Source organism: Orcinus orca, chromosome 16, assembly GCF_937001465.1.
Source record: "Orcinus orca chromosome 16, mOrcOrc1.1, whole genome shotgun sequence".
In the NCBI taxonomy this organism is placed as follows: Eukaryota; Metazoa; Chordata; class Mammalia; order Artiodactyla; family Delphinidae; genus Orcinus; species Orcinus orca.
In genome coordinates, this window is record NC_064574.1 from 73,609,336 (window position 1) to 73,635,343 (window position 26,008).

Genomic DNA, 26,008 nt, shown 5'->3' on the forward strand with positions numbered 1-26,008 from the left:
GATTCCACTTAGGTCATCACCAACGGATGAGGTAGATATTCCACGCCTCCTTTTATAAATACAGACATTGAGGCTTAGTGAGATTAGCAATTATGTGAGCAATTTTGCTCACAGGTCTTAGCAGGCTCTGGTTGCAAGTCACAGAGACCCACTGGGGCTTAATCTTGCAAAGGAAGAAAGGTAGGGAGGGGCAAGGAGGGTTATTTTAAGGATCCTGGGATGTTTTGCTGAACCCAAGGGCAGACTTGCCACTAGACTCAGGAAGGTGTTGAGTCCGAATCTGGAAAGTGCTGGGAACTCAGGAAACACACCCACGATTCATCTCTCTCCTCCTGCAGAATGGTTTCTTTTTCTTGGCAACCTCATCCTTGTAGAGAATAATAGCTGCCCCGCAACTCAAGTCATAAATTATAGGTCCAGGCACTTGTAAAACCTGATTGTTCCTCTGTCTCGATTCTAAACTCCTTAGAGAGACACTTGTGTCTTCTTAGAAGGGCCTGGAGCCAGGTACACACATATGGTTGCAAGAATCTCTCCACGTGTAGAAAGATTGAGAGACAGATTCTAGACAAACAATGGAAAGATCATGGGATGGGCAAACACTAAAAGCCTAACAGCTGTATACCAAGCTCACACAACTAGTAAGATTTAAATTACTGTCTATCCAACTCTGTTTCAAACAGACTTTGGGCTTTTTCTACTCCTATGATGCCTTTTTTTTTTTTTTTTGCGGTACACGGGCCTCTCACTGTTGTGGCCTCTCCCATTGCGGAGCACAGGCTCCGGACGCACAGGCTCAGCGGCCATGGCTCACGGGCCCAGCCGCTCCGCGGCATGTGGGATCTTCCCGGACCGGGGCACGAACCCGTGTCCCCTGAATCGGCAGGCGGACTTTCAACCACTGCGCCACCAGGGAAGCCCCCCATGATGCTTTTAAAAATCCTGTTTGATACTTTCTTTTTTGTGCCTTTTAGCCTCCCAAGAAGGCTATCAGTTTAAAAACCATATGATCTCAATACTCACAGAAAAAGCATGTGAGAAAATTCAACATCCATTCATGATAAAAACTCTCAAAGTTGATATAGAGGGAACATATCTCAACATAATAAAGGCCATTTATGACAAACCCACAGCTAATATTGTACTCAATGGTGAAAAGCTGAAAACATTTTCTCTAATGTCAGGAACAAGACAAAGATGCCCACTTTTGCCAATTCTATTTAACATAGTATTGGAAGTCCTAGCCACAGTTATCAGACACCAAAAACAAATAAAAGACATCCAGAATGGAAGGGAAGAAGTAAAACTATCACTGTTTGCAGATGACATGATATTATATATAGAAAGCCCTAAAATTTTTACCAAAAAACTTCTAGAGCTCCTCAATGCATTCAGTAAAGTTGCAGGATAGAAAATTATTGAAGTCTATTGCATTTCTATACACTAATAATAAAGTATCAGAAAGGGAAAGCAAAAAAAATCCCATTTTCCATTGCATCAAAAAGAATAAAATACCTAGGAATAAATCTAACTAAGGAGGTAAAAGACCTGTACTCAAAAAGTATAAGACATTGATGAAAGAAATTGAAGATGACACACATGGAAAGATATACTGTGTTTTCAGACTGGACGGATTAATAATGTTAAAATGACCATACTACCCAAGGCAATCTACAGATTCAATGCAATCCTTATCAAAACACCAATGGCATTTTTCATAGAACTAGAACAAATAATTCTAAAATTTGTATGGAAACATAAAGACCCCAAATAGCCAGAGCAATCTTGATAAAGAAGAATAGAGCTGGAGGTATCGTGCTCCCTGACTTTTGATGACAAAGCTACAGTCATCAACACAGTATGGTACTGAGAAAGACACATATCATATGATATCACTTATATGTGGAATCTAAAGAAGAGTACAAATGAACTATCTACGAAACAGAAATAGAGTTACAGATGTAGAAAACAAACTCATGGTTACAAGGGGGGTAGGGGGAGGAATAAATTGGGAGATTGGGAGGGACATATACTATGTATTACATATACTATGTGTTAATACACTGTATATATTAATAAAATAGATAACTAATAAGGACCTGCTTTATAGCACAGGGAACTCTACTCAAAGCTATGTAATGGCATATATGGGGAAAGAATATTAAAAAGTGGATATATGTATAACTATTCACTTTGCTGTACACTTGAAACTACCACAACACTGTAAATCAACTATACTCCAAAAAAATAAAAAAAAAACCAGTATGGTACTAGCACAACAACAGACACATTGATCAATGGAACAAAATATGGAGTCCAGAAATAAAGTCATACACTTATGATCAATTAATCTATGACAAAGGAGGCAAGAATATACAATGGGGGAAAGACAGTCTCCTCCATAAGTGGTGCTGGGATATTTAGACAGCTACATGTAAAAGGATGAATAGAACATTTCCCACACCATATACAAAAAGAAACTCCAAATGGATTAAAGACCTAAAATGTAAGACCTGAAAACATAAAACTCCTGGAAGGGAACATAGGCAGAACACTCTTTGACATAAATTGTGGCAATAATTTTTCTGGGGTCTCCTAAGGCAAAGGAAACAGCAAAAATAAATAAATGGGACCTAATTAAACTTAAAAAGCTTTTGCACAGCAAAGGAAACCATCAACAAAACAAAAAGACAACCTATTGAGTGGGAGAAAATATTTGCGAATGATATGACTGATAAGAGGTTAAGATCCAAAATATATCAACAGCTTATACAACTCAGTATCAAACAACGCAGTTTAAAAAATGGGCAGAAGACCTGACTAGACATTTTTCCAAAGACATACAGATGGCCAACACGCACATGAAAAGATGCTCAACGTTGCTAATCTTCAGAGAAATGCAAATCAAAACGACAATGAGGTATTACCTCACACCAGTCAGAAGGGCCATCATGAAAAAGTCTACAACTAATAAATGCTGGAGAGCGTGTGGAGAAAAGGGAACCCTCCTACACTGTTGGTGGGAGAGTAAGTTGATGCAGCCACTGTGGTAAACAGCAGACCCTCCAAGCTTCACATAGCTTAGACAATATGTCACAAGACTCTTAACCACCCCCTATAGATAACACCTCTGATGTATGGGTCACTATAACAGTTGCCTAAGTTGTTTTTTAGGAACTAGTTCTTGCCCAACTCAAACTGGCCAAGACCACTGACCATTCATCTGGGCCTGTGTGATGTCCACCTTTTGACATCAGAGGGCAGAAAACTTCACCCTCAGATAGTGCTAATGCTGCCATTTTCTGAACACGCATACTATGAAGCGTGATGCTCAGTTGCACCTGCGCAGAACAACAATCACCTCCCCTGCACCTCTGACAACCCTACACTCTTTCCCCATAAATATCCCAAGCCCCTGGCCTTGAAGGAGGCAGATTTGAGACGTATTCTTCCATCTCCTCTCTTGGCTGTCTCGTGAATAAACCCTTTCTTTGCTACAAACATTGGCATCTGTTTGGCTTCCTGCCTGTTGGGCAAATGAACCTGGTTAGGTAGTACTTTCCTCTATAAAAGCAACCTTCTCTCCTCTGTTCTCTGGACTTGCCTATGGTTTGCCATATTTTGCATGTCCTGATTGCGATTCTCTGCTATTCACGAATAAACACGTTTTGTTGGTACTATAACTGGCTCTTTTGTTTTTTTTAAGGTCAGTATTACATGATGATCAGAAGTGGAATCCCAAGGAGACAAACCCTTGAGAAATTAACGAACCCTGGAGCCACGTGAGGTGCTCACTCAGGCCCATTCTGCCCTCTGCTTCTGTGAGTTGTCTTTTTCCTTTCAGTTAAGTCTTCTCTCAGATGGGAGCTCCCTCCTTTCAGTTGAGCTCCGGCTTTATTTGGGATCTGTTTAAAGGTTTTGTCCTTTCTGGGGAGTGCTTGTTTTTTTTTTTTTAAATTTAAAAAAAGATTTTTGTTTATTTTTGGCCGCGTGGGGTCTTCATTGCTGTGCGCCGGTGGCGAGCGGGGGCTACGCTTTGCTGTGGTGTGCAGGCTTCTCATTGCAGTGGCTTATTTTGTTGCGGAGCACGGGCTGTAGGAGCGCGGGCTTCAGTAGTTGCGGCACGCGGGCTCTAGAGTGCAGGTTCAGTAGTTGTGGCGCACAGGCTTAGTTGCTCCGCAGCATGTGTGATCTTCCTGGAACCAGGGTTCAAACCCGTGTCCCCTGCATTGGCGGCGGATTCTTAACCACTGCGCCACCAGGGAAGTCCCTCGTTTGTTTTTTGAACCTCTGGTTTTGAGTAATGGAATCCCAATCTGCTAAATTTTCTCAGGAGGGTCTTCCTTCTGGGACTCCAGCAGGTTTTATGTTTAAAAAATAATACACCTTGGGACTTCCCTGGTGGCACAGTGGTTAAGAATCCGCCTGCCAATGCAGGGGACACGGGTTCGATCCCTGGTCCAGGAAGATCCCACATGCCACGGAGCAACTAAGCCCGTGTGCCACAACTACTGAGCCACTGCTCTAAAGCCCGCGTGCCTAGAGCCCGTGCTCCACAACAAGAAGTCACCGCAATGAGAAGCCCGGGCACCGCAACGAAGAGTAGCCCCCACTCGCCGCAACTAGAGAAAGCCCACGCACAGCAAGGAAGACCCAACGCAGCCAAAAATCAAATAAATTAAAATAAAATAAAAAAGATCTCTAGAGTATATTTAAAAAATTATACACCTTTAAAAAATATCACTTATATGTGGAATCTAAAATAATAATACAAATGAACTTATTGACAAAACAGAACAGATTCACAGACATGGAAAACTTATGGTTACTGAAGGGAAAAGGGGCTGGGGGAGGGATAAATTAGGAGTTTGGGATTAACAGATACACACAATTATATATAATATAAACAACAAGGACATACTGTATAGCACAGGGAACTACAGTCAATATCTTGTAATAACCTATAATGGAAAAGCGTTGGAAAAAGTATACATACACACACATATTATACATATGTATATATACTGAATTACTTTACTGTACACCTGAAACATTGTAAATCAACTATACTTCAATAAAAACCCAAACCAAACCAAAAAACAAAAGGAAAACAAAAACTTATACACATTTTAAACTAATTTGACCAGCCTAACCAAAAACAATTTAGAACTCCAATTGCCATTATGGGGAACTTACGATCTCCCCAGACTTGCTTCTCTTAGAACCAAATTAGAAGACCGAGGCTCTAAAGTACAACAAACTGAACGGGACGCCTGTTTCAAACGCCTGTTTCAACTGGTACCTTGAGGCTTCTAAGCATATTTGGGACACTAAAATTGCCTCTTTACAAAATACCATTTCTAAATAATTAATCAATGTGAACAAACAACTGAAGACAAAAAAACCTTTGAAGCTTCCTTTTCCCCTTCCCCGTCCTCTTTGTCTCCAACCCCACCTCCTTCATACCCTCCTCTTCCTCATTCGAATTCTCTCACTGAACTTTGCTTTTTCTCCAAACCTCTCCCTACTTCTTCCTCATCTGAACCCATCAGAACCTGTCGCATTAAAATCAGATCCTCTGAAGATTCTAATGCTAAGCCCCTAATTTTCAATGCCCCCGCCCCCTGGACTAAGGCTGAACTACAAGCCACAAAGATTTTCCTAGAGTAGAGCTAAGGATCCCCCATATATTTCCCGAGGAATTTAATGTAGCTGTTCAGACTTACCGACCAGGTTTCTCAGACTTATACCATGGAGCTCACATGTTTGCTGGTGAAAGCCAGGCCCAAGACTGGATGAAAACAGCGCGTTGGGAGAGTCCTGAGAAATCTCTAGTACTGCAAATGAAAGCTCAACCCCCTGCCTTGATATAGGATCAGGCTCGGGCAAACTTAAATGACTTCACCTGGCTTTCCCCAAGCCTACTGATTGAAATAAGATTCAGCCTTGCACTCAGACACACAATGAGCCTGTGCATGATTATTATAGCCAGTTCCCAGTTATTTTTAAGGAAAATTCTGGCCTTTCTATGGATGTTGATTGCACTTGGGTAGCCTTCAACTCAGTTTATTAATGGGCTGAACCGGGATCTTTCCCTTCTAGTTAAAAGGACCAGGATGGAATGGGAAACCATGTTCCCTCCTAATTCCCAGTGACGGGACTCTGGGTTTTCCCCAATCCTTCCTCTTAACCAGCTTGGAGTGGGATGAATCTCTGTCTTTAACGATACCAGAGTTACCCTCTCAGTGTTCAATCCCACTATTATTCACATCCCTTGCCTGGGAGTACTGAAACGGTTCAAATAGTGGGGGTCTCTAATAAACTTAACATGTTCCTATCTCTGAACCTGTTCCCTTTTGTTTAGTTCCTCTAAGAGATACACTTTTCCCCTTTGTTCCTCCACCCCTACCCATTTATTAGGTGGAGATTTCTTAAAGAAATATTGTCTGGAATTTCTTCCTCCCCAAAAGGGGAGCTAATTCTAGAATTTGACAGTAGTGTTACCAAGCAAGGGCTTGCTGCCAGACACGCATAGAAGTCAATTCTATGGTACCGGCTTTTGAAAAAAAAAGAGCTTTATTGTGAGGTTGACCGGCAAGCAGATAGAAGGCAGGGCTCAAATCTGTCTCCTTGATCCCGGGTTAGGGGGTTAGGGGAATTTCAAACTTGGCAGAAGTTGATTGGAGAGCCTCAAATCAGTACATATATGATAATCAAGGTACTTAGGCTGCTGGAAGCCAGATTTTCCTTATTTTAGGACCTCTCCCTTCTTAAAGCCCTCTGGTGGCAACACTTTTATTCTTTGAGTTCCATAGACTGAAGATATTTGGTTCTGGGCTCATCCTGGAGACATGGGTTCCCAACTTGCACATGCACAGTGCTGTCTCTATAAAACAACTTCAGGTCTGATTAATCACCAACCTGTTTTAAGAAAGCAAAACCAGTTTAAGCCAGTTGACGTTTTATGTGCTATTTCAGTAGCAACCAAAACAGCCTACAAGGTGAATCCAATGACCCTTTGGATGATATAACGTTACCTGGATCCTCTAGTTTATTTCAATAGGTAAACAACTTGCTTCTCTGCTTCCTTTCTCAGGTCTCTTTGCAGGACAGCATTTACCTGTTAAAATTTTTAGCCTTTAAGGGACACAAAGTCTCCAAGGGAAAACTGCAGTTTGTTCAAACTCAGATTTCATAGTTGGGGCACCTGATCTCAAAACAAGGGTTACATTTAGATCCAAATAGGTTTCATGGCATCCTGAACGTCCCCAAACTCAAAGATAAGCTTGGGCTAGTTGGCTACTCTTGAAATTGGAAAAGCTTGATAAATCCCACTGCCCTTGCTTGGCCTGTGAAATCTTTTGCTAACAGCTCTTTCTCGCTGTAATAATCTTAACACTGCCACTCTTCTCCCCTCCTCTATGGACAATATTCCTCATGACTGACTCTGACAGATTACCTCCTGACGCCCGTGATGACTTATAGGGAACTCCTTTTGGATAACACTGACTTTTTCTGGGTTTACCAATGGTTCTTATTTAAAAGGTGAACACGGTAAGTATTATGCTGGGTATGCTCTTGTAACTCTTTTGAAGCCATCAAGGCAGCACCTTTGTCCTTGGCTACGTCAGCCCAATAGGCTGAACTGTACGCTCTTGCTTGGGCCTGCGTTTTGGCCGAGGGTAAAGCTGTAAATATCTCTACAGACAGTAGATATGCTTTGGAGTAGCTTATGACTTTGGAATGCTATGGAAAGAGTGAGGCTTCCTCACTTCCAGTGGGGACCAAATTTAAAATGGCCCTTATGTTCAGGAATTATTAGATGCCATACTCTTGCCAGGGAATGTAAATTGGTGCAGCCACTATGGAGAACAGCTGGGGCACGTCCCTCACAGCCCCCACGTTAATGACCATCATGAGGGCAGGTGTTTCCCTTTAATAAACCAGCAGGTGGAGCCGTTCTGGCCTAAGGATTAGCAATCACTAGCTGGGGCTGGGAGCAAGTAGGGTGTAGGGGAAGCAGGGGCTGGTCAAGCAGAGGATGTACAAAGAGCAAGAAAACAGCCTGACCAAACACACGGCAGAGGTTTAGTTGTTGGTTCCTTTGATAGTAGCGTTCTTTTCAGAAATATCAGGGAGGTGGTTTCCTTCAACCTCCAGGGAATCAAGCTTGGAATGCCCAGGGACCTTGATAACTGGCCAAAGTGGCTGGCATAATCTTGCTGGTAAAATGAGCGGCTCTTTTGCTCTTTTAAGATCAACACTATTAAACCACGTCACAAAAAAGCTGAAGTTAAAATTTTTATCTTCACAATTGAGGGTGAATGAACTGGTTGGTCAGCCCATGTCTGCTACTTCACTTACTGAATGAGTGTCCTAAAAATAAAATATTAATATCCTGATACTTATACTAAATCCTGGACCCTGAAATGGAATCCTGCCCCCAGACCCTTATTTAACTTCACATTCTCCATCTGTAAAGGATGTATAAAAACAGGAGAACTTTGTAGACAGTCAGGGAAATGAAATGATATCTGAAAAACACTCAAGACACACAATTACTATTTGCTTTGTACTAATGGAAAGTACTGAATTGCCAACACATGCAGGGAAAATTTAGCTGTATTTGTTATTTTGTTTGGGCACAACTTGGTAAAGAAATTGCTCAGAATAGTTTCTCTGAAGAGCTTTGGGTACACTTACTATCATTTGCAAACCTTGGAAAAGGACTTAATTTTTATTGAAGGGAGCTGGAATCAGAAAATGGAACTTCTGCAATGAATCTGTAAAATAATAAAGAAGTCAGAGAAAAGTCTGTCATTTGATATTGTTTGGTCCTTTAAAAAGGGAAATATTTCCTATAAAGACATTTAATGCCAAGGCGGAGGGGGTGGGAGAGGGGTGGATTGGGAGTTTGGGATTAGCAGATGCAAACTTGTATATACAGAATGGATAAACAACAATGTCCTACTGGAATTCCCTGGCGATCCAGTGCTTAGGACTCCACACTCTCACTGCTGAGGGCCCAGGTTCAATCCCTGGTTGGGGAACTAAGATACCACAAGCTGCACGGCATGGCCAAGAAAAAAAAAAAAAGTCCTATATAGCACAGGGAATTATCTATATTCAATATCCTGTTTTAAACCATAATGGAAAAGAATATGAAAAAGAATGTATCTATAACTGAATCACTTTGCTGTACAGCAGTAATTAACACAACATTGTAAATCAACTATACGTCCATAAAAAATTTAAAAAAAAAAGAATGTAAGAGACCCATGAGCTCTTTGGGGGTGTTATGGTATGAAGTAAAGAGAAATGGCAAATTACCTGTCACCCCTGCCTGCCTCTCTGCCTCACACCATGGCTTTTGAGAGAGGTGCAGGAAGTAAACATGGGGTGTTAGATGTCATGAGGCAGACGGCTGGGTAATAGGTGAGTAGCTGCATACTCTGCATTTCACAGATTTTACAAGTGTGTATTGGAAATCACGATCAATTTATGAGGAGGAGGAAAGTGGACTCTATTGAGATGCAGCAAATGAAAACAGGCTAAGGAAATAAAGGCTCAGAATAAAGTGAATTAATTCTCTTAAAAAAAAATCTGTGTTTTGCACTCCACTTTGTTTCTGCACCATTTGCTGGCTATTCCTGAAGGAGAAGGACTAATTTTAAAAACTGAAATGTGTTCTGAAATGTTAAATATCTCCCTGCTCAGAAATCTAATTTAACACAGTAACTTATCTCAAAGAGGCTTCCCTTTTTCGAACGCTCCTACACTGTTGGTGGAAATGTAAGTTGGTGCAGACACTGTGGAAAACAGTTTGGAGGTTCCTCAGAAAACTAAAAACAGAATTACCATATGATCCAGCAATCCCACGCCTGGGCATATATATCCAGACAAAACTTTAATTCAAAAAGATCCATGCACCCCTGTGTTCATAGCAGCACTATTCACAATAGCCAAAACATGGAAACAACCTAAATGTCCATCGACAGATGAATGGATAAAGAAGATGTGGTACATATATACAATGGAATACTACTCAGCCATAAAAAATGAAATAATGCCATTTGCAGCAACATGGATGGACCTAGAGATGATTGTACTAAGTGAAGTAAGTCAGAAAGAGAAAGAAAATACCACATGATATCACTTATATGTGGAATCTAAAATATGACACAAATGAACCTATATATGAAACAGAACAGACTCACAGACATAGAGAACAGACTTGTGGTTGCCAAGGGGAGGTGGGGTGGGGAGGGATGGGCTGGGAGTTTGGGGTTAGTAGATGCAAACTATTATATATAGAATGGATAAACAACAAGTTCCTACTGTATAACACAGGGAACTATATTCAATGTCCTGAGATAAACCATAATGGAAAAGGATATAAAAAAGAATTTATATATATGTATGATTGAGTCACTTTGCTGTACAGCAAGAACTAACACAACATTGTAAATCAACTATACTTCAATTAAAAAAAAAAAGATAGGGCTTCCCTGGTGGCGCAGTGGTTGAGAGTCTACCTGCCGATGCAGGTGACACGGTTCGTGCCCCGGTCCAAGAGGATCCCACATGCTGCGGAGTGGCTGGGCCCGTGGGCAATGGCCGCTGAGCCTGCGCGTCCGGAGCCTGTGCTCCGCAACGGGAAAGGCCCGCTTATCACACACACACACACAAAAAAAAGATACTTCCCTTCTTCTAATTGCCTGGTAATAATTTTTGGCCAAAAGTAACATAGTGTGACCATGCAGAAACAGAATGATACAGGGCCTCTGTTTTAAAAAGGAAAATTATGAGATCAGAAATACGGGTCTCCCTTTAAGAAGTGAATCATCTTTAAAATAAAAGGAAACTCTGAATAAGATCACTTTGACCCAAAAGTGCTTGTTAATTCAGATGCTGTGCTGTAAAATGGCTTCGTTTTCTGTTGATAAGAAAATAAAATTTACAAGCTCCACAGGACACACCTCAAAGCTCTTCAAGTCTTTCTAGCTTTTATCCTCTAGTTAGCATCACCTATGTGGATAGGGTCCTGTGTGGATGTCTAGGCTTCTGGGCATTTCTCTGTGGAATAGAGAGTTCTTGTCACCTATTGCTCTCAAGAGCAATTTTGGAGACACTGAGTCAGATTTTGACATCCTGTTAGGTAATGATGTCACTTAAACCTCACCCTGTGAGATAGACTGGGTATTTTCTCCATTTTAAAGGTGAAGATATTTAATTTAATTTTTTATTGAAGTATAGTTGATTTACAATGTTGTGTTAATTTCTAGTGTAGAGCAAAGTGATTCAGATATACATATATATATATATATATATATATATATATATATATATATACACACACACACACACTTTTTTTTTTTTTTTTTTGGCCGAGTCACACAGTTTGTGGGATCTTAGTTCCCCGACCAGGGATTGAACCCGGGCAGTGAAAGCGCAGACCTCCAGGGAATTCCCTACATACATATATTCTTTTCCATGATGGTTTGTTACAGGATATTGACTATACTTCCCTGTGCTATACAGTAGGACCTTGTTCAGCTATTTCTTATACAGCAGTATCTTCTAATGCTAAATTCCTAACATATCCCCCCACTTCCCCTTTGGTAACCATAAGTTTGTTTTCTTTCTTTTTTAAAAATATATTTATTTAGGCTGCGCCAGGTCTTAGTTGTGGCACACGGGTTCTTTGTTGTGGCATGTGAGATCTTTCAGTTGCGGCATGTGAACTCTTAGTTGCAGCATGCATGCGGGATCTAGTTCCCCCACCAGGGATCAAATCCAGGCCCCCTGCCTTGGGAGTGCAGAGTCTTACCCATTGGACCACCAGGGACGTCCCATAAGTTTGTTTTCTATATCTGTCTGTTTCTGTTTTATAAATAAGTTCATTTGTATAATTTGTTTAGATTCCACATACGATATTTGTCTTTCTCTGACTTACTTCACTTAGTATGATCATCTCTAGGTCCATCCATATTGCTGCAAATGGTATTATTTCATTCTTTTTTATGGCTGAGTAATGTTCCATTGTATATATGTACCACATAATTTTTATCCATTCATCTGTTGATGGACATTTAGGTTGCTTCATGTCTTGGCTATTGTATATAGTGCTGCTATGAACACTGGGGTGCATGTATCTTTTCCAATTATAGTCTTCTCCAGATATAAGCAGGATCATATAGTAACTCTATTTTTAGTTTTTTCAGGAACCTCCATACTGTTCTCCATAGTGGCTGCACCAATTTACATTCCCACAAACGTAGGAGGGTTCCCTTTTCAAGGTGAGAATATTTTAAAGGTGAGGGCATTTTCTCCATTTTAAAGGTGAGAAAGCCCATGTTACACCCTGGGCCCTGGTGCTATGTCCTGCCCCTGAGGAAAGCAATGTCTTCTTTTTTTGCAGTATGCGGGCCTCTCACTGTTGTGGCCTCTCCCGTTGAGGAGCACAGGCTCCGGATGCACAGGCTCAACGGCCATGGCTCACGGGCCTAGCCGCTCCACAGCATGTGGGATCTTCCAGGGCCGGGGCACGAACCCGTGTCCCCTGCATCGGCAGGTGGACTCTCAACCACTGCGCCACCAGGGAAGCCCCAGCAATGTCTTCTTGCTCAGCCAACAGCTTGTTCTGCGGCCGTGAAGGTATATCAGCAAACTTCTCTGAAGTAATGTTAAAAACAATATATTGTGCATGTGCTCCGGGATGGGTTTAGGCTTTGCATCCATTATCAGCTCCATTTTACTGATGAGGAAATAAAGGCTCAGAGAGGTGAAGTGATTTGTCAGAGGTCACACAGCTGTAAACTGGAAGAGCTGGGATTACAGTCAGGGTTTTCTGACTCTATACTCCACATCCTTCCTTCTATTGTTTATAAATTTATAAAGCTCCCCAAAAAATGTTCAGAGGGGAAGAAAGAAGAATGAATATAGGCAAAGTTCCACTGTTTTCAGAACAAGAATTCTTTTTTTTTTTTGCTGTCGTTCTTTATCTTTTTCAGTCCTTGTACAAAAACTCAACAGGTTTCAACCCCAAATGATGGTGAAGACTTTTCATTTGAAAAGGGATCTATGAAGGTGGATTTGGGAAATACAGACCTGAAGAGCCTCTCTTTGGAGACTGAAAGACAGGCAGAGCTTTGCAAGTCATTGGTCATCAGTGGACCTGTTAGGAGTTGTCCTCTGATGTCTTGGGACTCAAGGCAGGAAGGGTCATGAACACTAACCACGTGGTTTGATTGTTGAGTAGGTCTGGTGTAAAAGGGCCTGGATTTGAGTCCTGGAGCACAGCTGGAGTGAGGGTCCAGGTGTGTAGCCGAGGACTCCAGGTCTCCCTCTGTGTCAATCAGATGGCGGGAGGGAAGGATCCTTAGCTTCTGAAGCAAAAGAACAATGGAAAAACCATAATCCTTCCCAAACGACTTTGTGATCTGGGATGATGACACACAGAACAATGTTTTTCATACTGCAGGTCATGGCGGGCATGAAGAATGATAAAAAAAGAAAAAAGAAAAGTAGTAGAATAGAAAATAATGGAGCATATTAGACACTGCATGTAGTAAGGGTACTTTTTCTTGGAAAAACTTGTATCTCAATGATATACATACACCTAAGCTGAGCCATGATGGAAAATGGAAAATGATATAAAATGGGTTGCTCCAAAAACGAGTAGGCTGCCCTGCTCGTTTGCCCTTCTGTGGTTTACAGTAGGCTAGACTATTTGGAGAAAAGCAAAACGTTCAAAGACTGATTAAAAGAGTTTAAATCTGAGATCCATGCCATGAGACTGAAGGACAAAAAAAATGGGGAAGTTGTTTCATTGGCACTGAATCCCTGGGCTGGACTCAGCCTTGGAGGAGAAGTACGTGAAGAAATGTCAGGGCCAACACACATTGTTTGCCCTGGGGGGAGGTGAACTGCGGTGAGAAGTAGCTGCTCTGCTCCAGTCTCCTATCTTCTGTCTTCACTGGTAGCCTTCCACCATTCCCTGGCTCTGCTTGATTTTTGTTTGAAATTCTCCCCTGGCTTCCCTGCCAGCTGACCTAAGTAACGTTACATCATCCACGCCTCCTAGCACCTGAAGTAGGTGCAGGACCTTATCGTGGAGCAACCCATCTGCACTCTTTCCTGGGCTTTTTGCTCTTGCAACTTGCTTTGTAGGGCCAGGGTCACCTGCTAAGGTCCTGGTCACACAAGGGACAGAGTTTAAGACCTCAGGTTCCCAGAACCATGGAAGTCTCCCACCGTGTCCAAAGGTCAGGGCAGAAGAGATCCTTGAAAATGAACATTGATGAGACTAAAGATTTAATGTCACTTTAAATGTAACCGAAAAGCTTATTTAAAAAAAAAATTCTTCTGTGGCGAATCATTTTATTCCATGAAGCGCTATCCCTTGCCAATTTATTTCTATTTTAAATTGAATGTTTTGATTATTTAATTTCCTTAAAATTTGGGTCCACTAGTATTCAATACACAACAGCTTAAAATTAGTATTTTCTTATTCTTTGAAAACTTGCACCCCAAAATATGCCACTTGGGCATATTGATTATTTTGGATTATAGTTAAGAAACGGTCAGTGCAAGGACACTCTGACTTCTTTTGTTCCCCTGAAAGTAGGAAATAAATCTCTCATGTGAAAGGTGTCCTTTCTGTACCAGAAGGGCGGAAGGCCTCCTTATCACCAGAGACAGGGAATTCAGGGCCCCGAAGGCTGTATAAACAAACCTTGTTACTTCACTAATTTGCTACCCCAAGCCCAAACACCTTTGTCTTGTCAATTCTTCACAAATTTATTGTTTCCTTGTCTAAAAGGTATAAAGCTGCCTGCTTTGGTCACTTACTTTGAGTCTCATATTTTTGTATGAGTTCCCACGTATATGAAATGAAATCTGTTTTTCTCCTGTTAATCTGCCTTGTGTCAGTTTAATGATCCAACCAGCTAAAGAACCCAGAAGAAAAAGTCTTCCTCCCCTACACCTCCAAAAGAGGTAAAAGAATGGGATTAAACTGTAATACATTGTTCTATAATGTGTTTCCCTTCCTCCAACCCTTCCCCCCGCCTCCACTTTTATTATCTTGGACGTTATGTAATATTATAGGTCTCTATAGGACACACAGGTGGGTACGTCTCATTTGTAAAAACTACCTAATTCTTCACAATAAGGAAGTATTGCAATTTATTAATACTTACGTGTTACGGATGGTTATTTTCAGGTCTTCCAAAGCAGAAAACATCTCTGTATGTATATCCTTAGAATTTAGATACATTTATTTCTGGAGGATAGATACCTAAATGTAAGGTATACATATTTAAAATTTTAAAGATACCACCAGGTTATTTTCCTAAATGTCTGTAGCAATTTATACTTCCATCAGTAAATGTGTGAAAGTGGTGGTCCCTCCGCCCCCATCCTTGCCAGTATCAGAATTTTTTAACTTTTCCTCAATATGATGGATAGAAAATTATTTTTCATTATTTTGCATTTCTCTGAGAGAAGGTGACCATCTTATTTTGCATTTATTTCTAGTGCTTGGGGCTGAGCATAAGACTATTTTATTGGTTTGTCCTGACTTGCTGGCATTCCACCTGACTTAAATGTTCCATGTATTTTCTTTCAATCATATTTTCTCTGAACTTTCTTGAAGTATCTTTTGTCATTCGGAAATTTCACTTTTTTGGGTTGTTAAATCCTTTAGTATTTTCCTTTATAATTTCCAGGTTTCTATTTTCCTTAAGAAAGCCTCTTTTACTCTTAGGGTAAAATATTTTCCTATATTTTTGAACACTTTATTGTCTATATTTTCTCATGCCTTTATTTTTACACTTAGCTCTATAATTCATGTAAAATTAATTTTCTTTATGTTATGATGTAGGAGTTTGGCTCTATTAGATAGCCAATTATACAGCTGTCTTTGAGTGAATCACCCATTTTTTGCTCATCATATTGAAACATCCATAATCTACAGTTTCTACTTCTTTTGTAACACATTAGCACAAACTTAGCAGTTTAAAATACACAAACTTGTTACCTTACGGTTCTGTATGTCGGAAGCCGGGTTCAGATCTAACTGGACTAAAATCACGGGGTCGGCTGTGTCCGTCCTGGGAGCTCTTAGGCGAGAATCCATTTCCTCACTATCTCAGGCTGTTGGTAGAATTTAGTTCCTTTCAGGTCCCCATTTCCTTGATGCCTGTCAGCTGAGGGTCCTTCCCAGCTTCTGGAAGCTGCCTGCGTTGTTTGGGTCGTGGTTCCGTTCCTCCATCTTCGACGCCAGCAATAGTGGGCGGAGTATCCCGCTTCAAATCTCTCCTGCCCCTTCTCCCATCCTTACTTCTCTCTGAGCCACTCGTTCTGCTTTCCTTGTCCATTTTTATTTTATTATTATTTAAAAATCTAAGTTTCCTTTATTTTATTTATTTGTTTTTATTATTTTTGGCTGCATTGGGTCTTTGTTGCTGCGCGCGGGCTTTCTCTAGTTGCGGCGAGCAGGGGCTACTCTTTGTTGCGGTGCACAGGCTTCTCATTGCAGTGGCTTCTCTTGTTGCAGAGCACGGGCCCTAGGCACGAGGGCTTCAGTAGTTGTGGCTCGTGGGCTCTAGAGTGCAGGGTCAGTAGTTGTGGCACACGGGCTCAGTAGTTGTGGCTCGCGGGCTCTAGAGCGCAGGCTCAGTAGTTGTGGCGCACGGGCTTAGTTGCTCTGCAGCATGTGGGATCTTCCCGGACTAGGGCTCGAACCCGTGTTCCCTGCATTGGCAGGTGGATTCTTAACCACTGCATCACCAGGGAAGCCCCTTTTAACTGTTTTTTACTCAAAAGAAAAATCCCAAATGCAGTGATGACGAGCCCTTTAAAAAATAATATTCTACACTATTATGAAATCTTAATTATGGCAGCATGTTCAACACAATTATTGAACACCTGAACTATCACCATATCTCTGAGAAAATCAGGCGGTTATCATTCAAGTTTTACACAATTATCTCTTTATACAAATTTCACTAAGAAATGCTTTCTTTATTCCCTTTTGTCATGCCAATGTATGTCCAAAATCTTTCTATAATCTGCAAAGTTTTAACTGTAAAACCACAAACTATTTTACCTTGATTACATGCAAGATTCCTAGTCTTGATCCTACCTCTGCACGACAGTAATAAATAAGCTTGTGGCCCTTTTTCCTTGAAAAGTATGCCAACTATGCTCGTCTGCCACAGGAAGAGTGCCACTCAAGAAACTTTTGGCATTCGAGTGTATCACCAGATGGAAAAATCTCCTAAGATATGAATAGCACTGAGTGTAGAAGACAGCTCTGTTCCTCTCTGCAGTAAAAATGACTCTGTTCTTTTCAATTCCACAACCCATTTATCTCCATTCTCTACCAACCAAAAATATGTAGGAATTTGGTGAAACTGGTGACTCTTCCTCTGGGGTGTTTGGAAGGGGGCCCTGGGCCATTCAAGTACACGTGCTCAGAGTGTTGTAAAACTGTTAGGTCAGGACTATACTTTTAGCTCAGAAGAACTGTTGCTGCTATAAAATTACATTTAGACTCGTTAATTTTGTAGGTACCATTAATATACATGTGGAGATGAAAATCAATGGCCTTCATCATCCCAGACATTAAATGCTGTTAGTGGCAAACTATTTATCCACGATCACCTCTAATATGCTGCAGCAGAAATGTATTTTCAAATAATCAATACCTTGAAATTTCAGTAATTTAAGAGCAAGTACACAAAAAATTCTAAATAAGGAAATGCACTACTACCAAAATCATAGGGACCTCATGATGTGGGCTTAAGGGTAGCATGCAGGTTAAAATCATGTGTGTGGCTACTGTTTACAATAATGAGTGCTGCTACCCAATTTCCCCTATCACAGCCCCACAGAATATGTGCGTATGACACCCTGGGGTAAATGTGAGTGGCTGCTTGCAGGCAGAGATAAAAGCCCTCAGGACTGAGGGGATCTGTGCAGACACAAACCACCAGCGGCACAGCAGCATGCATGGGTATGAACGGTGGGAGGCTCTGGCTTAGCTGACAAAAACTCAGTCAAGCTTTAAAGATGGATTTGAAAAAGTCATTACCTGTCCTCACTTCTGATGGCATGGACCCCCACCGAGAGAGGATGCTTATAACTCCACAGACACTTATTCCACAACTACCAGGTCCAAACCATGGAGGGATACACATAGCTGGCTAACCTCCTGCCCTTGAGCTGCTCACAATCTAGCGTGCCAGGAAGGTGTTTAAGCAGCTCTCTATAACACAGCGTAGGGCAAAAATCAAGGTCAACCAGGGAATTTCCAAGTGGTATGAGGCTACATAAGCTGGGACAAATAGTTGCGTATGGGTACAAGGGAAACTTCAAAGAAAGAGCTCTGCTAACAGAGAGGTTTAATTCTGAGACGTCATTCTGGCCAAATGCACACAATAAAGCTTGCGTTGAAAAAGCAAAATAAACCGATAATCCTTAAGGTAATCCATTATAGCAGTGCTACTGGGAAGATAATCATGAACCAAACTTTTTAACTACTTCTGAATAATGAGATTAATATAAGGTAGAAAATTTTTTATTTTTTATAGGTTCAGAAACATGACTCTGATTTACATTTGACAATTCTTGAAGTTCCAGCTTTTTAGAAGAAATGAGTATGAGAATGGGAAAAAACTTAAGGCAATGTTATGGTAACATTTATCTTTTTTCTATTCAAGATGCAGCTCTTGAACATTTTTAGTAATTATGACTTTCGACCTGAAACGTTGCTTTAACTGTTTAAGCTAGAAATAAAGTGTAAACTTCATTGGTTAAAATAATTTCCTGGGACTTCAAGTTTAGATAATTTTTGTAAAACAACAAACTATGTAAGTAAAATGGAATCAGTGAGGGGGTCATCTTGAAGACTGTATCTGAACAGTAGTTTAATATCACCGTTAAAGAAAGTGTGTCTTAAGAATATTTCTTCCAACACTATGAGAAAAATGTTTGACTTCAATCAACCAATCAGGAACTGTTCAAGTCAAGAACTCTTTTTCACTTAAAAACTTCTGTGCATAAAATACATCTGTATGGGGCCTTCCCTGGTGGCGCGGTGGTTGAGAGTCCGCCTGCCGATGCAGGGGACACGGGTTCGTGCCCCGGTCCGGGAGGATCCCACGTGCCGCGGAGCGGCTGGGCCCGTGAGCCATGGCCACTGAGCCTGCGCGTCCGGAGCCTGTGCTCTGCAACGGGAGAGGCCGCAGCAGTGGGAGGCCCGCGTATCACACACACAAAAAATAATAATAAAAAATAAAAATACATCTGTATGTTTATTTTGAGGGAAACCCTACTTTGTATTCTAGACTATCTCTTTCGAGGATAAGTAGATTTAAAAAAACTTGCACATTGTCTATTTAAGTGTTCAAATACTAAAACACTCAAGTTCAATTACATCCCAAATAATATCTCTAAGGTTTATCAGGTATTTAACAGAACAGGCCCTGTTCTGAGCACTCCTCCTCCTGACTTGTTTAATACTGCTAAGAACTCTCCCATCCTACCAGACAAGAGGCAGAGAAAAGAAAAAGGTAGGAAGCTGTCTAGAAATACAAGCCATAGTTTAACAAAAATAAACAGTGGTTTTATTGATTACGTATATTTTCAACTCTAGTAATATATATTATAAACTTTAAGAATTAGAATAAATGGCTGTATTTTTTACCAAGAATAATCTAGGCTATGGCAGCATGTTTGATGAACATTATTGAAGTCCTGCACAGTCATCATCTATCTATTTTTCAGAAAATCAAGAAGTCATCATCCAAGCTTCGTATTAGGTCACGAGACAGTTACCCCTATACACACATTTCATTAAGTAGAAATAAGACATTACACATTTTCTTTTTTGGCAAATCCTCCCTTTCTGTCATACAGATATATCCTCCCAAAGTTATTTTCTTATAATGTACAAAACTTATTTTTTATCCACAAGAGTTGTGTCAAATAACTTTCACCCTGGAAAGCTCAAAGGCATGAGGCAGTAACAAAATGCTACTCTGGACTCTGTATTTCACTTTTGCCTAAAACCCTATTTGATAATTAAAACTAAATGAATCCCACATTATAATACTTACGTAGGAAAGTCTTTTTGTGTACATGTTTGCCACAAAGATGCAAAGTGTCAACTCATCTGAGCAAGTATTTGGCAGATCACAGAAAGAAAACAGGGCTGTGGGAAACGCAAACGCTTTAGTGTTTGACAGCTGAAGAGACTGGTGACTGTCACTCCAATTTCTCATCTCCTTCTTCCACGTCTTTCAAACTGAGTACTTCCAAAGAGCCTTTGCCTTTTGTCTCCTTTTTTACGAGCTCATCGATTTCTCGGAAGCAGCCGGGGTCGATGAGACACACCTGAAACATTGAACACAGCTGTTGACCACATGAGGAAGAGCAGTGCCATAGAATGGACACAGCTTTCACTTCATATGAGACAAACACACCATACTTTCCAGGTCTCTCTACAACCACAGATAAGACAACGCACAGGACGGTGGGCTGGGTTCTGGTCCAGCCTCTGCCCTTAAGTATGCACGCAGGCCCCTGTGACAAGGCATTATTCTCCCTACTGAGGACTTCCAGATTCCTCAGCTGTAAAATGAAGTGGTTGGATTAGAAGGCTATGGTCCTTTTCATACTAAAATTTAGCGTTAAAATTTACAGTTCAATGAAATCATCTCTTTGTAGCCACATTTGAAGAAAAAAAAAAAAAGAGGTGGAAGGCCTATTTAGAAACCATGTGCAAAGTTTTGCAAAGATTTTAGAACTTCAGAGTGTCAGATGTGTTGTTTTACATCTACAGTGGAAAGGGCAACAGTCCTCTAGAGCTCATTTGTCAAGAAGCTATAAAGCTCTAAGACGTGGGTTCACAGACAGCTGAATTTACACGATGTCTGAAGCTGCAGGGTGAGGACCCAAAGACATGATGTTTTTGCTGCTTCTTTAAAATGTTCTGTGGTAAATGAGACTGACAAACTTTTAGTCCTAGTTCCAATTTCCTCATTAATAGAAGACTCACTGTAAAATATATTCTCATCGAAAATGAGCATTGACCAAAATCATTTTATCATGAATAATTTAACTAAAAAAGCAAACAAAGTGTAAGTGTTCTTAATGACAATTTGGTTCTACGGAGACCTTGACTGTCTTACCTAATTCTAGTTAAGACATTACTGGAAATGTCTTACTGTTCACACCTTCTAAATGTGACAGATTTATGACTAGAGAAGTATTTTGGTAACGTGGAAGCAAAGAAACAAGAGTATGTTAATCTTACAATATCTAACTGTTGACCATAGTCTTCACTTTCTATAACCTTGATGAGTGGCTTGAGTTTTTCTTTCAGCTTCTTCCCTTCATTCACTGGAAGAATGAACCGAAGTCTCATGTGAGCACGTTCTATCTTCATTTTCTCCTTTAACTGCTTTATCACTTCCAAAGCCTATCAAGACAAAATTAAAAACGTCTGTAATTTCTTCGCTTCTTCTGCTGCATTACTGCAGAAGGTATTCAAAACAAAGCAGTTTCCACCTAGCTGGACTGGGCAATGGTTTCTTAGATGACATGAAGAACATTAGCAACCACAGGAAAAAAATAGATAAATTGGGCTTCAAGACTAAAACCTTTTGTTCTTCAAAAAACTATCAAGAAAGTGAAAAGACAACCCACAGAATATGACAAAATACTGGCAAATTGTGCATTTGATACGGTACTAGTATCCAAAATATATAAAGAACTCTTACAACTCAATAATGAAGAGACAACCAATCAACTAAAAAATGGTCAAAGGATCTGAAGAGTGATTTCTCCAAAGAAGACAGACAAAGGGTCAATACGCCCATGAAAATATGCGGAAATTATCAGTCATTAGGGAAATGCAAATCAAAACCAGAACAATACCCCCAGGATGGCTATAATCAAGAAGTTGGACAATAACAAACATCACTGAGGATGTGGAGAAACTGGAACCCTTGTACACTGATTGTGGAAATGTAAAATGGCTCAGCTGTTTCGGAAACTGGCTGAGCAATTCCTCAAAAGGTTAATACAGTCACCATATGAGCTAGCAATTCTATTCCTGGGTATAGAGAAATGGAAACATACGTCCACACAAAAATTTGTAATCAATTTCATAGCAGCATTATTCATGATAGCTAAAAAGTGGGAACAACCCAAATGTCCACCAACTGATGAATGAACAAAAGGTGGTATTTCCATACAATGAACTATTATTCAGTCCTAAGAAGGAAAAAAGTACTGATAGATGCTACAACATGGATTAACCTTGAAAGGGCCACATACTGTATGACTCCATTTATATGAAATGTGCAGAATAGACAAGTCAATAAAAACAGAAATAAAATTTGCAGTTGCCTTAGTCCCTCCTTATGAGACAGGGGAATGAGAAGTGACTGCCAACAGGTACAGGGTTTCATTTTGGGGTGATGAAATGTTCTCAAATTAGGTAGCAGGGAAGGGTGCAAAAACTCTGTGAGTATACGACTGAACTGTAGGCTTTAAATGGGTGACTTTTATAGTGTATGTATTATACAAACATTAAAGAAAAATCTAACAACTGGGGTTAAAATGATGCTTTAAAAATCCAAGTTTTATCTTTGTAAAAACATTTTTTACTTTATATTGGAGTATAATTGATTAACAATGATGTGTTAGTTACAGGTGTACAGCAAAGGGATTCAGTTATACCCATACAAGTATCCATTCTTTTTCAAATTCTTTTCCCATTTAGGTTATTACAGAATATGAGCCAAGCTCCCTGTGCTATACAGTAGGTCCTTGTTGGAAGAATCCAAGTTTTATCTTTAAAGTCTGACTTGGATAGGAAGATGAGAGTCCTAGTATATTTGTGTTTAGTTAAAACAAATTCCATCACTTCTCTCTAAAACCTCCATCGTTCCCCTCCCCTGTACCCAAAACCTCCTCCCACTTGCTTCCAAGTAGTGCCATTTTCTTATTACAGACCAACTATTTTAATGTTTTCCTCAGAGAACACTGATTTTCATGGACACTTTTTGACATTAAAAAACAACTCACCTGCTGTTTTGTACTCTTGTTGGGTTTGACCGAATAGTGGATGTCCTTCATGGCTCTCTCGATAAGGATAACGGTGTACGGTCTCTTTGTTTCAGGGTTCACACATTTGTCGGCCACAATAGTTGCAATGTCCCTAAACATCTGCTCCAGCTGTGTGTGCCGTTCTTTATCTGACACTTGAACCTCTCCTTTAGTTAAAATCTTAAAAAATCCAACAAGTTTAAGAAAAGTAATATCTTTATTCCACACTACTTGTTAACTAACCACAGGAATTAATAACTGGGGAGAAAATTAAATTTCATCCTCTTCAGCTACTGATATTTGGTAATAACTTGAGCTTTGCCTAAAGGGATTATCTTGTTCCAAAATCTTATTTAGATGGGGAATGGGGTAAAGGTAATCTTAGCAGAGGGTGTAAATGATGAAATACCTGAAAAGGAATTCTATTTTCAGGTATATTACACTAAAAATATATAAATGAACAAAATAATGCAGCTTAGTAGGAAATCTGATTTCTGGAGGCTTTGGCAAAAAAATCCAAGTCCTGAATTATTAAAAGTGATGCTGCACAGATCGAATTATTGCACAGTAACTGTTCACTCCAAAAAAATAGTACTTTAAAGTTTAACATACCTGTAATCTAATATCTAATACTACTGGATATTAGCGTCAATTATGCTGCAACTGTTAGAACCCACCTGCTTACAGATTTCAGTCTGGTCATCTGTTCCAAACGCACTGATGAGATCTTCTTTCTTTGCAACCTGACCTTTAGAGACATTTACAAACACTGAGTGGGTCTGAAGAACTTCATCAAGGTCTTTTTCCCTTGGGAGGACAGGAGAGAAAGTCCTAAGTGAGTATGCTTGAAACTTCGAAGTTCATTCACATTTAAATACAAGAAGGCGTCGATATGAATAGTAAGAAACAACAAATACTCCTAAATGACCCTCGGTTCCAGGGGACCATTTTGTAACCCAGAACTCCATTTGTATTCGCAGTTACTCAGACGTGAAAAACGTCGCGGGAGTATGTGTGCCATCACTGAAGGGTGGGGTCCGGCTGCTGCCAAGGAATTCCAGCCCCTAGATGGCAGCAGTGAAGAACTTATACGCACTTCGGTGCAACTACTGGGCTGAGATCTGTGACAAACGCACGAATTATAGAAGCACCCGGAAAACTAGGCCCTTTGCCTTTATCATTATTCTGACGAAAGGACCACAGTTATGGGGGTTTCTTGGCTGTGGCTTTTATGACACCCGGGAAGCAAAGTAAAACCAAGCCCCAAACCAAACCGACCAAACAAAAAAAAAGGGAACGTCTGGTTTGGACCCTAAGCCCGGGCAGCAGGAGTAGGTTTCCCATTTCCTTCCCTGGCGAGACACCAGCTAGGCCCATTCGTTAGACGACCAAAGGAGGCCGCCTTTGAGGCTACCAGCTCCGGCCAGGGCCCAGAGGGAGAGTGTCACTCACACGCCGCTCCGCCAGCCCACGACTTTGTTTTTGTAGCAGGCGATTTCGAAGCGCTTCCCGGCTCGCTTCATTCGTACTACGGCCACATTGGTCAGGCGGATCTGGTTGGTGGGGGTGAAGATCGACATCGTGGCCGCTCACAGACCTTGGGTCCGGCGAACCAAGGCAAACCTGCGCTGCCGGCCTGAGAGCTAACTGAGCCTCGATATAACCACCCGGCGGCGCGTGGCACAGTAACGCCCGCAGACTGCGCAGCGCCGTTACTAACTCGGCCGAAACGATCCACCCACGCAACTTACTGCGCAGGCGTCAGGTGTTAAGAAAACCGGGCGAGGAGGAGGGAGCTAGAACGCCTGCGCATTGTGGCTTTTACGACACTGCTCCACGCCCGGAAAGAGTGGGTCTCTTCCTTGACGTAATTTTCTTTCCGGAATGAACGAAAGAGCTCTGATTGGTTGGTGGAGCTAATGTTTGGTGACCGGGTGGAAACTCAGTGCCGGGCACCTCACAGTTCCGCGGAGTTCCGGGCCACGCCCACATTACCCTTTCGTTATAGAAAAGTTTTAACACAAAAAACGTAGAGAAAAAAGTGTAATGAACTGCCATGTACCCATCACCCCGCTTCAACAATTATCAACATTTTGCCGTTCTTGTTTCATTTTCCCTTTTTTTTGTTGGAGTATTTTAAAGCAAATCATCATAAAGTTTTAGCTTTAAATACTTCAGTCTAAACTCCTAACAAATACACCCAACGAGATTAACCATAATTCCTTAATAGCGTCTCATTGCTAGTCCATAATCAAATTTCCCCTAAATAATGCCTTTTTACAGTCGGTGTGTTTCAAATGAGATTCAAACAGGCTCACATATTGCATTCGGTTGGCGATGCCCTTAGTTTCTTAACGCCGACTTTCCCTCCCCCACCCCCTCCTTTTTTTGCCTGCTTCTCTCCAGATTCGCCCCTAACTCTCAAGCGCGGATTCCTGAGCCGCAGGCAGCGCTCCCGCTTCCTCGCCGGGAGCTCTGGGCGGTGCTTTTCTCTGGGCCCGCCCCCTTCCGCCTCTGAGCCAATCCGGACAGGTCTGCGAGTGGCATGGCTGCCCCCAGGTCCTCCGACTGTGGGCGCCCAGCTAATGCTGTGAGGTATTTCTGGTGGTCTCCCAGTATCCACGCCGGACAATAAGTTTTTTAGGTCCGCAGTCCTGGTGTCTTGTCGGGCCGCAGGGCTCGGGCTCTGAGGAGAATGGGTAAGGTCCACAGGCGGGTAAGGTTCGTGGGGTGGGAAGGGAGGAAACCGTTTTTCTGAGACCCTCGGGCCCCTTCCTCCAGAGTATGTTGCCCTTGTCAGCCCGGGACCGGTGCCGCTGGGGGCAAGGGAGGACTGATCCCTGCTCGTGACCTGGCTTTTGCCTTTTCAGGCTAGGAGATGAGT

At 41.3% G+C, this 26,008-nt stretch overlaps 2 protein-coding genes and 1 pseudogene across 9 annotated transcripts in view; 1 reads left to right on the forward strand and 2 right to left on the reverse strand.

Annotated features, from left to right (window-relative positions):
* The window catches only part of LOC125961454 (chromobox protein homolog 1-like), a 53,532-nt pseudogene extending 37,391 nt beyond the window's left edge, over positions 1-16,141 (reverse strand).
* Positions 1-26,008, forward strand: part of LOC101274335 (S-adenosyl-L-methionine-dependent tRNA 4-demethylwyosine synthase TYW1) — a 451,923-nt gene that overhangs the window by 219,856 nt on the left and 206,059 nt on the right. For 2 of the 8 annotated variants that reach the window (XM_049699574.1, XM_049699573.1), the window contains exon 2: positions 3,707-3,821. Coding sequence is in view for 5 of the 8 variants with exons in the window: in XM_049699575.1 (XP_049555532.1) it covers positions 25,820-25,823 (4 nt within the window). In the remaining 3 variants the exon portion in view is untranslated. The other 6 variants (XM_049699575.1, XM_049699576.1, XM_033426290.2 and 3 more) reach the window with 4 other exon arrangements.
* SBDS (SBDS ribosome maturation factor) lies at positions 12,975-24,948 on the reverse strand. Its single transcript, XM_004268757.4, has 5 exons — positions 24,577-24,948; positions 23,802-23,931; positions 23,104-23,304; positions 21,326-21,490; positions 12,975-20,403 (listed from the first exon to the last, which is right to left on the reverse strand). Exons 1-5 carry the CDS (start codon positions 24,702-24,704, stop codon positions 20,275-20,277), a joined length of 753 nt encoding a protein of 250 aa, XP_004268805.1. The 5' UTR covers positions 24,705-24,948; the 3' UTR covers positions 12,975-20,274.

What these genes read in the sequence shown, in the direction of transcription:
- SBDS (XM_004268757.4), bottom strand. Translation starts at nt 24,704, where the DNA reads ATGTCGATCTTCACCCCCACCAACCAGATCCGCCTGACCAATGTGGCC. An exon ending in AGACTGAAATCTGTAAGCAG is followed by an intron (nt 23,305 to 23,801) that starts GTGGGTTCTAAC and finishes GGATTTTTTAAG; the next exon opens with ATTTTAACTAAAGGAGAGGT. An exon ending in ATGGTCAACAGTTAGATATT is followed by an intron (nt 20,404 to 21,325) that starts GTAAGATTAACA and finishes TCAATGTTTCAG; the next exon opens with GTGTGTCTCATCGACCCCGG.